We start from the raw sequence: 12,454 nt of genomic DNA, 5'->3' as shown, positions 1-12,454 counted from the left end.
ATCTATGACCAATTTTTCATACTTGTGAATTTTTGAGATCCCTTATCAATAATTTGGCAATAGAAACCATCCATTCTATTTTTAATATTTGGGGTGGTGCTTATTAATTATTTTCCTCCTCTCTTCTTTCCTTTTGCTAGATATGGATAGCAGGCATCAGACAAAAGTATGAGTGAAGATAAATTTTCCATGGTTAGCATGTTTGATGTATTTTGTACATTTTTCTGTTTAAAAGTTTTTTTCTACTGACAAAGTCTTTTATGAACTGTTCCTACAGGTTCAGCCGATGTTACCCTCTGTTCCAACAGCAGAGGCGTCCGCCGGTGTGAAATTCCAGGTCGGCGATCTTGTTTGGTCTAAGGTGGGAACCTATCCTTGGTGGCCTTGTATGGTGTCCAGTGACCCCCAACTTGAGGTGCACACCAAAATTAACACAAGAGGTAAGAAGAGGCATGAATGGGTATTAAGTAAAAATGTGTATTGGGGCAAAAAACTGACTCTTAAGTGTTACGAATGTTAGAGTACATCCATGATAATATAATCTGACACCACAGAAATACATATGTGTGTGTGCACACTCGTGCTTAGTCATGTCCAACTCTTTGCAACCTCACAGACTGTAGCCCACCAGGCTCCTCTGTCTGTGGGATTCTCCAGGCAAGAATATTGGAGTGGGTTGCCATTTCCTCCTCCAGGGGATCTTCCCGATCCAGGGATAGAACCTGCATCAATGTCAGTTTTTGATGAACAGTGTAATAACAACAGTTATCTTAACTGGCAGAGAGGCTCTACAGCTGACATAGTCCTTGTTTTCCCTTGAAACATCCTATGTTTGTTTTATAATTTCTTTCACACTTCTTTTTTAAAAACAAACCTACCTTAATCTGACTGTCCTCTTGTATGAATTCCAAAAGAAAGCAGACCTGTAAGTAATGAGACATCTTACGTGAGCTTAAAGACATTTGGGCCAAGCTTTCTTTGAACATTTTTATTTCATCTTTGACACCTGTGGGTACTAATTTTTTACTCAAAGAGGTGCTTTTCATCCTGATAAATTTTGCAAGATGCTTTTCTCCTCCTTAACTCCCATTTTATTTTGGGGAGTTTTATTTATTTTTAATTAAAAAGTTTCTTTGCACTCCATTTTCGAATCTGTAAATTTACTGAGACATTCCTAAATATTCAATGTGATACATAAGTATACTTTGAATGGCATAAAATCCTACCTTAGGAATGTTAAAAATGTTAAGAAGATGTTTGACCAAAATCTGTAGGGTAGATTCCTAGGAATGGACTTGCTTATTAGTAGCCAAAGGAAGATTGGAGTTTGGAATTTATTTCTGGATATTTGCTTTGTGGAATACTTGTCAAGTCCCTTATTGCCTGTGACAACTTTGCACCTATTTTTTTTTCCTCTCATTTTAAACTTCTATATTGGTGCCTGTTCACTATTATGAGGAGAAAAAAGGTCCGACAAGTCAGATTTGTGATGAGATCTGCCATATTTGCAACTCTTATGCTACCCAGCAAGGGATCCAACCAGATGCAGAAGACAATCATCTTGTCATTATAGTGTACTGAAAAACGGTTGGGGAGACTGGAAGCACCAATGGGGCAGAAGTTTTTAAAAAAGCAACATCACCTACTGTATAGCACAGGGAACTCCGCTCAATGTTACGTGGCAGCCTGGATGGGAGGAGAGTTTGGGGGAGAATGGATACATAGATATGTAGGGCTGAGTCCCTTTGCTGTGCTCCTGAAACTATCACAGCATTGTTAATCAGCTGTACCCCAATACAAAATTATAAATTTTTTTAAAAAGTATATTGTTGAATGTCCACTTTTGTACAAGGCACACTGTTAAACAATTCTTTTGTAGGACTTCCCTGGCTGTCCAGTGGTTGAGACTCTACACTTCCAATGCAAGGAGTGCAGGTTTGATCCCTGGTCAGGGAACTAAGAGCCCACATGCTGTGTGGCATGGCCAAAAAAAGAAACACATACACACACACACAAGAAACAACTCCCTTGTACGTGTTCTCAAGCAGCGCTCATGGCATCAACAGTGTGAAGCAGGGCCTAATGTCATCTCGCTTCAGATCTGTAAATAGAGTCTCAAAGAAATCTTCCTCCATCACCTTCACTCTTAACCACTAGTGTGTAAAAAGGGGAGAACATAACTGAACCCCCTGCTCATGAGTTACAGAGGCCGAGGAAGGCAGTCCCAGTTCCTTCGTTTATGAAGTAAGAGTGGTGGACTGCTGGTCTCTGAAGTGCCTTGCACTTTTACTAATCCATGAGTCTTAAATGAGAGAAGACAGGGCAAGGACTTCTCAAGAGGGACAAGCCTTCTCAGGTGAAGTAGTATGTGTCTGGGCCTCCAGAGCGCTCTGAGATCCTGCATGACGTGGGAGCTGTGGTTCCTCAGTTCTCTCCCCTTAGGAAACCATCCTTTGGGGATTATATAAAGAATTTTGTTTCTGGGATACAAAGGAAAGTACAATTTATGCCTCATCTTGTATTTCAAAGGAAGTATTTGCATTCATTTTATGAATTAATCTGGTCTGGTCCTCAGTACTTTAGTGCTAGAAAAACTGAGTTTTGTTTGTACTGTTGAGGAAATCGAAATCTGAGAATTTAGGTTTGAAAAATGTGCCTTCTGATAATATCTTCAATTTTCTCTTTTCTGCAGTAGTTTTTGAAGTAATAGCCTTCCTGAGATATGTTTTACGTGCCATAAAATTCACCCTTTTAGAGTGTGCAATCTGGTGATGTTTAGCACATTTACAGAGTTATGCCGCCATCACCACGATCTGATGGGCTTCCCTTGCGGCTCAGTTGGTAAAGAATCCGCCTGCAATGCAGGAGACCCTGGTTCAACTCCTGGGTCCAGAAGATCCACTGGCGAGAGGGATAGGCTACCTACTCCAGTATTCTTGGGTTTCCCTGGTAGCTCAGACAGTAAAGCATCTGCCTGCAATGTGGGAGACCTGGATTCGATCTCTGGGAAGGGAAGATCCCCTGGAGGAAAGCATGGCAACCCACTCCAGTATTCTGGCCTGGAGAATTCCATGGACTATTCCATGGGGTCGCAAAGAATTGGAAGTGACTGAGTGACTTTCACTTTCACCACAATCTAATCTTAAAACTTTTTTCATCAACTCAAAAAAGAAATCCCGTATCTATTAGCAGTCACTCCTCATCCCCCACTTCCACCCCCCATCCCTAAGCAACCACTAACTACTTTTCATCTCTGTAGATTTGCCTTTTCTGGACATTTCATATAAATCAAGTCATACAATATGAGGTCTTTTGGGTCTGGTTTCTTTCACTTAGCACCATGGTTAGAAGTTCATCTGTGTTGTCTCTTTTTATTGCAAGATAATATTTCATTGCATGCCTGTGCAATGCAGTTTTAAATGAAGTAGCTTTTTGACAGTTTTTCTGAAAACCAGAAACACAATATAAAACTTGATTTTGTTGATTACACTCTACACATGATGCCTGAGAAGCATTTTGTGTGGCTTATTATCTAAACTGCTTTGTAAAATTAACCTTGAATTTTATACAGTAATCTTTGGTTTCCATATTGTTTTTAGTCAGTATTGCTATTAGTCAGATTCTTAGCATTGGAAAACATAGTTAACGGTTTTCACACATTAAGAGAGAATTCTTTGAAAAGCACATTGAAAGATGTTTGGATCACATACCTATTTTAAGTTGTATTTTATCGTTTAGGTCTTTCTCATTTTAAGTTTAAAAGTTAAAACTGAAATGCTTTTTCTGTTTATGACAATACATTTGGTCAGAAGCCAGAGGCGCCCAGTCTCATCCTCCAGATATGGAACTTCATTCTATATGACAAACTCTAGGTTTATCCAATATGATAAAATTAACTATTAGAGAAATGAAAGGCCTCCCCTTTCCAAAAATATATATAAATAGTACAGGATCCCTGGGGACTTCCCAGGCAGCACTAGTCCTAAAGAACCCTGCCTGCCAGTGCAGGAGACAGAGAGATGCAGATTTGATTCCTGGGTTGGGAAGATCTCCTGGAGGAGGGCATGGCAACCCACTCCACTGTTCTTGCCTGGAGAATCCCATGGACAGTGGAGCCTTCAGGCTACAGTCCATAGGGTCACAGAGAGTCAGACATGCCTGAAGCCACTTAGCACACATGCACACACAGGATCCCTGATTGTGAGCCTATATATCTTGCAGTGTCAAATTATCATAGTTTCTAGAGGCTCACTCTTAGCGTCTCTGTTTTGTAGCACACTTGTCCTGGGAACCACAGTCTCAGAGTAGCACCACTGGAGAGCTATGGTTCTCAGATGTTTTGGTCCCAAAACCCCTTTTACTCTTCAAATATGAGGACTCTAAACACTTTAGCTTTATATAGGTTATATCTATCACTGTTTATGTTAATTTAAAAGTTAGAGCCGAGAAAAATTTAAGATATTTACCAATTAGAAAAAAATCTACTCTCTGTTATATGCAAAAAAAGTTCATGTTTTATGAAAAATATTTTCTCAAGCAAAAAAATTGAGAATGATATTTTTACATTTTTGCCAATTGCTTAACTGAAAACACTAGATTCTTTTTATCTGCTTCTACATTCAGCCTATTATGGTTTGTTGCTTTGAAGAAAAGGAAGATAATCTGGCTTCACACAGATGTGTAGTCAGAAAAGGGAAGTGTTTTAATAGCCTTTTCAGATAATTGTGGACCTATTTCTTTGATATTACACCCAAACTCAGCAAGAAGTATATTAGTTGCAATATGGAATCTGAAATCCTGTCAATAAACTTTTTGTACTTCGTTACATTAAAATCTGTTGGTTCTGTCTTATACTTTGAGTGGATCTTTTTGCCTTTTATGACTTAGTAACATCATTTATTAGCCATTTAAAACATATTTTATGCCTATCTTCCAAATGTTGACACATTCCTTTATAGATGGTCTTAAAAAATCACATTCTTTAAGTCACCACTTATTTCATCAGAAAATTCTTTGATTACTGAGAAGTTGGAAAATTCCTAGGGACAGATACTAGTTTTCCAATATTCCAATTTTTCTTGAAAGATCAAATTTTATTATTGGCAACAAACACTATCAGTTGTTTTTCTTGAAGTGAAAAACTTGTTTGTTCATTTTTGAGAAAATATCTGCCACACTCTCAAATTCCAATAACCTAGTTTTCCTCACAGTCATTCTTTCAAGTAAAAATGGTGTTCTGTGAAGAGGTGGCCAGGTCACCGTGGGGTTCAATCACAGAAGTTTTCCCCCCTTGACAGCTGTCATAGTGGAGGCACACAGATGTGATTTACACCCTCCTGTGTCCTCACACAGGATGTGAGAGAGACACATGTTCCAGGGTCGAGATGAGGTGGTTGTTCAGTCCCTCAGTCGTGTCCGACTGTTTGCGACCCCACAGACTGCAGCACACCAGGCTTCCCTGTCCTTCACTATCACAAACTCAAAGGGTTGAGATGTAGTAAAATTAATCATTTTTACAGCTTCATCAAGGGCATTAAGTAAAACTGGCCTTTTTTTTTTTTTAAACTGCCAGCGTGTGACTGTGAAGGATACAACACCAGTGTAATTTGGAGTCACTCGCTGCCTTTTTTTGTGCTGAGATAACCAGCAGTCTGACCCAGCATTGCTCTTGCCGTGTTGACTGCACATGTCAACATCTCAAAAAAGACATCTTTTTCATTATAATGACGAAGGTTTTGACCTCAGTGGGAGCCTGAGGATCTCTGCAGCCTCTCCTCTTCTCCTGGGTCTGTGCGCCACGCTTTTCAGTTCAGTTCAGTTCAGTCGCTCAGTCGTGTCTGACTCTTTGCGACCCCATGGACTGCAGCACACCAGGCCTCCCTGTCCATCACCAACTTCCAGAGCTTGCTCAAACTCATGTCCATCCAGTCAGTGATGCCATCCAACCATCTCATTCTCTGTCATCCCCTTTTCCTCCTGCCTTCAGTCTTTCCCAGCATCAAGGTCTTTTCCAAGGAGTCAGTTCTTTGTATCAGGTAGCTAAGTGCTGGAGTTTCAGCCACACTTTTACGTCAAGAGAAAAGCAGTTTGATCAGCTCTTAGCTTTTAAAAGTCCAAGAAAATATGCCTTTTTTGAAGGAAAAATTATTCACTTATACCCAGATTTGTCTGTAAAAAGGTTTGAGGCCTGTGAAAATTGTGTAACCAAGGTAACAAATCTGATAATGAGCAGAATATTTGTAATATTTTTTTCTTCTTAAAACTCACTGTACTAATTTTAATTGTTTGAGGTGATTTTTATAGTAGCTATTAGTTGTGTCATTGGTAGATCTTTGGATGATCCAAAAATTACAAGTTTTAATAAGAGTAAACCAGGGAACCCAGCTTAGGTTCACATTTTTGGCAAAATATATGTGGCTGCTTATGCTGTGAAATAGCTAACGAGAATTTTTGCTTGCAGGTGCCCGGGAGTATCACGTCCAGTTTTTTAGCAACCAGCCAGAGAGGGCGTGGGTTCATGAGAAGCGGGTCCGAGAGTATAAAGGCCACAAACAGTATGAGGAACTACTGGCTGAAGCGACCAGACAAGCCAGCAATCACTCTGAAAAGCAGAAGGTAACTGATGACATAGAAGCATGGTCAACTGAATGTGGATTTTAAAGGACTTAATAATTTAATAGAGCTTTTCGTACTTGAATTCAGGCAATTAGAATGATTTATTTTAGTCCTCTAAGTTCAATTTTAATAATTTATTATCACTGTGTCATATTCTACATATCACATAAACAACATCGCAGTCCTCTCAAAAACTTTTTCTGCTTAATACAATTTTGGCTTCTATTTTGATTTGAATTCAAATGTATAAAGTCTAATAGATGCTAGTGAAATGTGACTATTGTCAGAGATTTCTATTCTTTTCATTTAATTTCGGCATCCTGCCCTAATAATTCCCCTTTGTGCTTGTTTAGCAAAACTGTTCTATGAAAGTAAAGTTTTAAAAATATTTAGTACTTACACTGAGACAGGCACTTTTTAAGCATTTTATTTATGTGTTAATCCATTTAATCTTCATTACAATGTCAGTGAGGTGTAGATACTATTATTCCTATTTCTATGGATGAAGAGATTAAGGCACAGAAAGCTTGAGTAGTTGCTTCAGCCAAGGTCACATTAGTGATGGAACCAAAGATGATGTGGTGGTGGATGTATTAAAATTTGGACCTGTACTCTTGATAGTATGTCTGGTCGAGATTTTTTAACTCAACTAATTTAGTGTGGGCCTCTGTTGATTCAGAAACGTGTTCTGTTTTCACAGTAAGCTAAATATTATTTCAGAGGATTTTGATGACTTTTATCAAGCATTCTGTAACATGTTACAAATTTAAATGTCAGTGTTTGACACATACTATACTGTCTGATGGTTCCATTAGCTAATTTCTGGCTCCCTCAGTCTAAGCTCCCTGGCTAATTCCTACTTGCTTTGGTCATTCACACACCTTTACTCAAAATTTTCTTATCTGTCTTGCCAATCCAGCCGTCTGATCAGGACTGTGGAAACTGTGATTCAGGTTTATTTTTCCCCTCATTACGTTCCTGTCTTCTCGTGTCTTGTCGACTGTCACGTGCTCCTCCGGGCTCTTCTTTCTCTGCACCCTGTTTGCATCCTGGCACAAGCCGGCCGCATAGCTCTAAACACTGGTTCTCTGCCCCTTCCTTAGCTCTGCTGTGGTCTGTGCAGCACCCCTGAGCTTGAGGGTGACGTTTTTAATGTTTGTGTTTCCTAGGCCACTGAAAGCAATCATTTCTGTCACCTTCCTTCTCTCCGCCATCATCATTGCTAGCTTTTTATGACTGTGATGTGAAGAGGACAACTCCTTGGAGGGACTCGTCCAGCAGAGTGGGCGACAGGGAAGGGTTTACCATCAGAGAGAGTGGACCTGCGTGTCCTCGGTAGTAGCACGGATCCATCAGAATTACAGGCTCAGAACATTTCCTTTATTTGCCTGAAGACCCTGAAGGTGTGTATGCACACCTGGAAAGACTATAAGACCACATGGGAAATACGCATGGGTTTCAATGTCCCTGTTGGAATAAAGTGTTAGTCGCTCGGTCGTGTCTGACTTTTTGCGACTCCATGGACTGTAGCCCACCAGGATCCTAGGTCCATGGGATTCTCCAGGCGAGAATACTGGAGTGGGTTGTCATGCCCTCCTTCAGGGGACCTTCCCGACCTAGGGATCAAACTTGGGTCCCCTGCGTTGCAGGCCGATTCTTTACCAACTCCGCCACAGGGAAGCCCAGTTGGAATAAAGCATGTTCCTTACTGCCTGCATCTTTCTTTCCAGATTCGGAAACCACGGCCTCAGAGAGAACGGGCCCAGTGGGACATCGGCATTGCCCACGCAGAGAAGGCGCTGACCATGACCCGGGAGGAGAGGAGAGAACAGTATACTTTCATCTATATCGATAAACAGCCCGAGGAGACTTTATCCCAAGCAAAAAAGAACGTTGCCTCCAAAGCCGAAGTGAAAAAGCCCCGAAGACCGAGGTCCGTGCTCAATGCACAGCCAGAACAGACCAACGCCGGCGAGGCAGCCTCCTCGCCCTCAGGTACTGAAATGCGGAGACACAGCCAGCGGCGGCACACTGGTGTGGACGAGGACGACCCCCCTCCCGTGAAAGTGGCCTGGAAAACGGCGGCAGCGAGGAAATCCCTACCAGCGTCCATCACCATGCACAAAGGGAGCCTGGACTTGCAGAAGTGTAACATGTCTCCCGTGGTGAAAATTGAACAAGTGTTTGCTCTGCAGAATGCTACAGGAGATGGGAAATTTATCGATCAGTTTGTTTATTCGACGAAGGTATCTCCTTTTCTCATGGGTTTTCTAGGGGAACCCAGGTGTCTAGTAAGTAGTCAGTGTTGGCATTTAAAAAAAAAACAACCCAGATAACACAAGATCATCATCTAAATACCCTTTGTATTCACCGCACTTGAAATGTACAGTCAGTTTACTATGTTTAAGATGGGGGCAAAAAGGACAGAGGCAAAAAGGCTTTGTTTTCCTTCTTTTTCCCCCCTCTTTTGTAATATCCCCATCTGTACTAGATTAATCTTGAGCTGTGCAGCCAAAATTGAGCTCAGCTCCCTAAAATCATGGGAAAAAAACTGGGCACTTTGCCCGTTTCTAGTTTGTGTGGTTAGGTTTTTTTTTTTTTTTTTTTTAAGTTGCAAAGTATGCTTCTGATTAAATCATCTCTGTCATTTATCTGAATTAACCATTGTAATCATTGTACCCCCTGATCCGTTTGGTGGCACCAGCAATTTTGTTTGGCTCATGTTGGCTTGGGGTGCTCATGCATTTTAGGGACACACCAGAGCTGTGTGTGTCCTGTCACAATGAACCGTGGTGATAGCTTGGGTAAGGGCATGAATGCAGCATCTTCAGACAGAATGCCTTCCTCAGCCAGCCCTGGGCCTCCAGTCAGGGTGCTTACAGTTTAAGGCTTTAAAACTTTTATAACATTTGTCATTTTTAATATACCTCTTCACTACCCTCCCAGCCCGCCCCACAACTGTGGGCTTGTGTATTCAATTTAGTGGCTCCTCATGGTTGTAAGGGCTTCCCTCGTGGCTCAGTGGTAATGAACTGCCTGCCAATGCAGGAGATGCATGTTTGATCCCTGGGTCAAGAAGATCCCCGGGAGAAGGAAATGGCAACCCACTCCAGTATTCTTGCCTGGAAAATCCCATGGACAGAGGAGTGTGGTGGGCTACAGTCCATGGGGTTGCAAAAGAGTCGGACACAACTTAGCAACTGAGCACACACGCGTGGATGTATACAAGTTTTGAAGAATTCTGTGGTTATTTCTTAACAGTGTCACATGCTCATTAAAATAATTAAATATAGGGACGCCTCATCAGTGATATATTTTCCCAAGGTGTAAATGTCCTCTGTTAACCTGTTTCTGCCTACAGAGTCAACTAATTTCACTAAGGCAAAGCTCCTTGGAAAAACTTAATTTATAGTCCCTGTTTGGTTCTGTGAACAGCTTTGACTAGCAAATAAATCCTTTGCGTGCTTTTTGAATGTGAATTGGCTTCATTCTTGGAGCTGGTTTTTATCTGCTTTGGGATGCACAAGTCAAACTTGGTCACCCTCCTCCAAAGAGTGCTATTTAAATGAAATTTGAGGTAAAACTGACCTTTTAAAAATGAAGGCTTTAAAAATACATATACTATATTTATAAATCACTCTTTTATTTCACTGCATTAAAAAAATACCTAAAATGAGAACAGAACTGAAATTAGCAACTTCTGTCTGCCCCAAGTTGTTTATTGGGTGCACATTTTGGTCATACTTCTGTAATCTAAGGAGAGTCTTGTCTTTCAAAGACACATTGGCATTTTTATCCATGTAGTAGGGTACTTTACCACATTAAAATGGCTACAGTTCTCTTACTGTGATGTGGGTAAAGGAAGAGACCATTCAGACTAGAAAATGTTTTGGTTTTGACAGAAAAATAGGTGGTACAGGGTTTTGTTTTGTTTTGTTTTTTTAGTGATATTCATCATCTGGGATTAACAAATAGGTTTTTTTTCCCCCGAATAATCTCATCATACATTTTAGAATACAACCTGATGACTTAATAAAATTGCTCTGATAATGGCTAGGATAATAAAGTAACTGCAATCAAAAACCATATAAAATCCAAGCACATTATGATGGTCTTAAGCCATCTTTATAAGCCAATGATGCCATTTGTCTGGTAATCACCTGTTTGTTTTTTTTTAATTTGCCTTATTTTGAAGGGAATTGGTAACAAAACAGAAATAAGTGTCAGGGGACAAGACAGACTTATAATTTCTACACCAAACCAGAGGAATGAAAAGGCAACTCAGAATATGTCGTCTCCTGAAGCAACAACTGGTTCTGCAGGTGGGTATGAGTATAGAGTACACAGACCCGTTTGAGGTCTTGGTTCTGCTGGACTATCACATGGCAACTGTGTTCCTAGGAAACCTTCATTATCAGAATCAAGTTATATTTTTAAAAAATCAAATTATAAAGGCAGTTATTTCAATAGGAGAGAATGGCTTAGGGACCAAGGAGCTTGATTGATAGTAACAATGATAGTTATTTTTCCTATAGGAATTTAAATAATAGGATTCTATGATGAAAAGAGTATAGTTATAAAATCTATACATATCTGACTTAGATGCATCATTTGATGATCTCTGCATGAAAATAATGGCTTTAACTTTTCCAGCACTATTAACACACACTTATTATTTCCTCCTTTATCCCCGTGGAACACAAATTGGTGGATGCCCATGCTTTTTCCATTTCCCTTAGGTGTGCTAGATGTCGGTAGCTGAGGGTCTCGGGCCTAACTCTCTTATTAGAATCTTCTCTGATTAACAGATAGCTTGAATTGAAAACCAAGATACATTAGTGTTACTCAAAGAAGAAATGCCTGTATTTAGTAAGATTGTGCCTTTGGAATAGGCAAAGGCTGACTTGTAGCTTAAATTGAGTGTCTGGTTGGTTTGGTTTATATAACAGTATTACTGCTGCATACAGCTGTCAAGAAAAGAGTTAGATATCAACTAACTTGATCATTTGAAATCAAGGAGAAATCATTGAAATCATAGAAGAAAGGAGTATGTTTCACTTTGTTCTTTTTTCTTTTTTTTAATTTTGCTAAAGTATAGTTGCTTTAAAACAGTGTTGTGTTATTTTTTACTATATAGCAGAGTGAACCAGCTATACATATACGTATATCCTCTCCCTTTTGGACTTCCTCCCCTGTTCTTTTGAAATTTTTTTGGAATCGTAAGAAGTGACCAAATAATTGTCCAGAAGGATTAAAGTCTTGAGACCCGAGGTAGTAATCTTAGCTCAATAATAACTCAGGCAAACCTGTAATTGAGGGGCACTAAGAGATAAATATTTTTGTAAGGAAAGTTTTGAGTTAAAATTCTTCTTCTTACAAAAGTTAAATAAAAGCAAACATTATTCAGGAAAGAACTTGGGCTACTCTTCTTTTTAAAAAAAGTGACAAGCCTGCGGGATGGGGTGAAGTGGTGGCGTATACAGGGTGGGGCAGAGTCAATAAGAAGCCTTCATACAGCAACGAGTTGGGAGAGGAGGCTGCATTCAAGGAGAGAGTAGCCAAGTCCAGAACCAGACTTGCAACCTGTGTCGTTTCAGAATCCTGTACAAAAAATGAAATTACAATGTTGAAGCAATGAATAATGGACTTAGAAGATCCTGCATTCATTAGCCATAGTTGAACGTTTTTGTTACCTTCTTAGATGCCACAAGACGGTTGGCCTCAGCACTTTGTGGTTAGGTCCAGGTTTTGTCATCTTTACACTAAACGGGTGGTAATTTGTCTGAATGTCAGCGTGATACTTACACTAGGAGGATCATTAAACATCTGTTTTCTCCAA

At 40.1% G+C, this 12,454-nt stretch overlaps 1 protein-coding gene across 6 annotated transcripts in view; it reads left to right on the top strand.

Moving 5' to 3' along the window:
- The window catches only part of NSD3 (nuclear receptor binding SET domain protein 3), a 99,092-nt gene that overhangs the window by 44,692 nt on the left and 41,946 nt on the right, over positions 1–12,454 (top strand). For all 6 annotated transcript variants that reach the window (XM_043453962.1, XM_043453963.1, XM_043453966.1 and 3 more), the window contains 4 exons: positions 278–440; positions 6,461–6,615; positions 8,346–8,861; positions 10,811–10,937. In XM_043453962.1, the coding sequence (XP_043309897.1) occupies positions 278–440; positions 6,461–6,615; positions 8,346–8,861; positions 10,811–10,937 (961 nt within the window). The remainder of the gene's footprint in view (positions 1–277; positions 441–6,460; positions 6,616–8,345; positions 8,862–10,810; positions 10,938–12,454) is intronic.

This window comes from Cervus canadensis, chromosome 31 (genome assembly GCF_019320065.1).
Source record: "Cervus canadensis isolate Bull #8, Minnesota chromosome 31, ASM1932006v1, whole genome shotgun sequence".
In the NCBI taxonomy this organism is placed as follows: Eukaryota; Metazoa; Chordata; class Mammalia; order Artiodactyla; family Cervidae; genus Cervus; species Cervus canadensis.
Note: the sequence above shows the minus strand (reverse complement) of the source record. Positions and strands in the feature narration are given on the sequence as shown.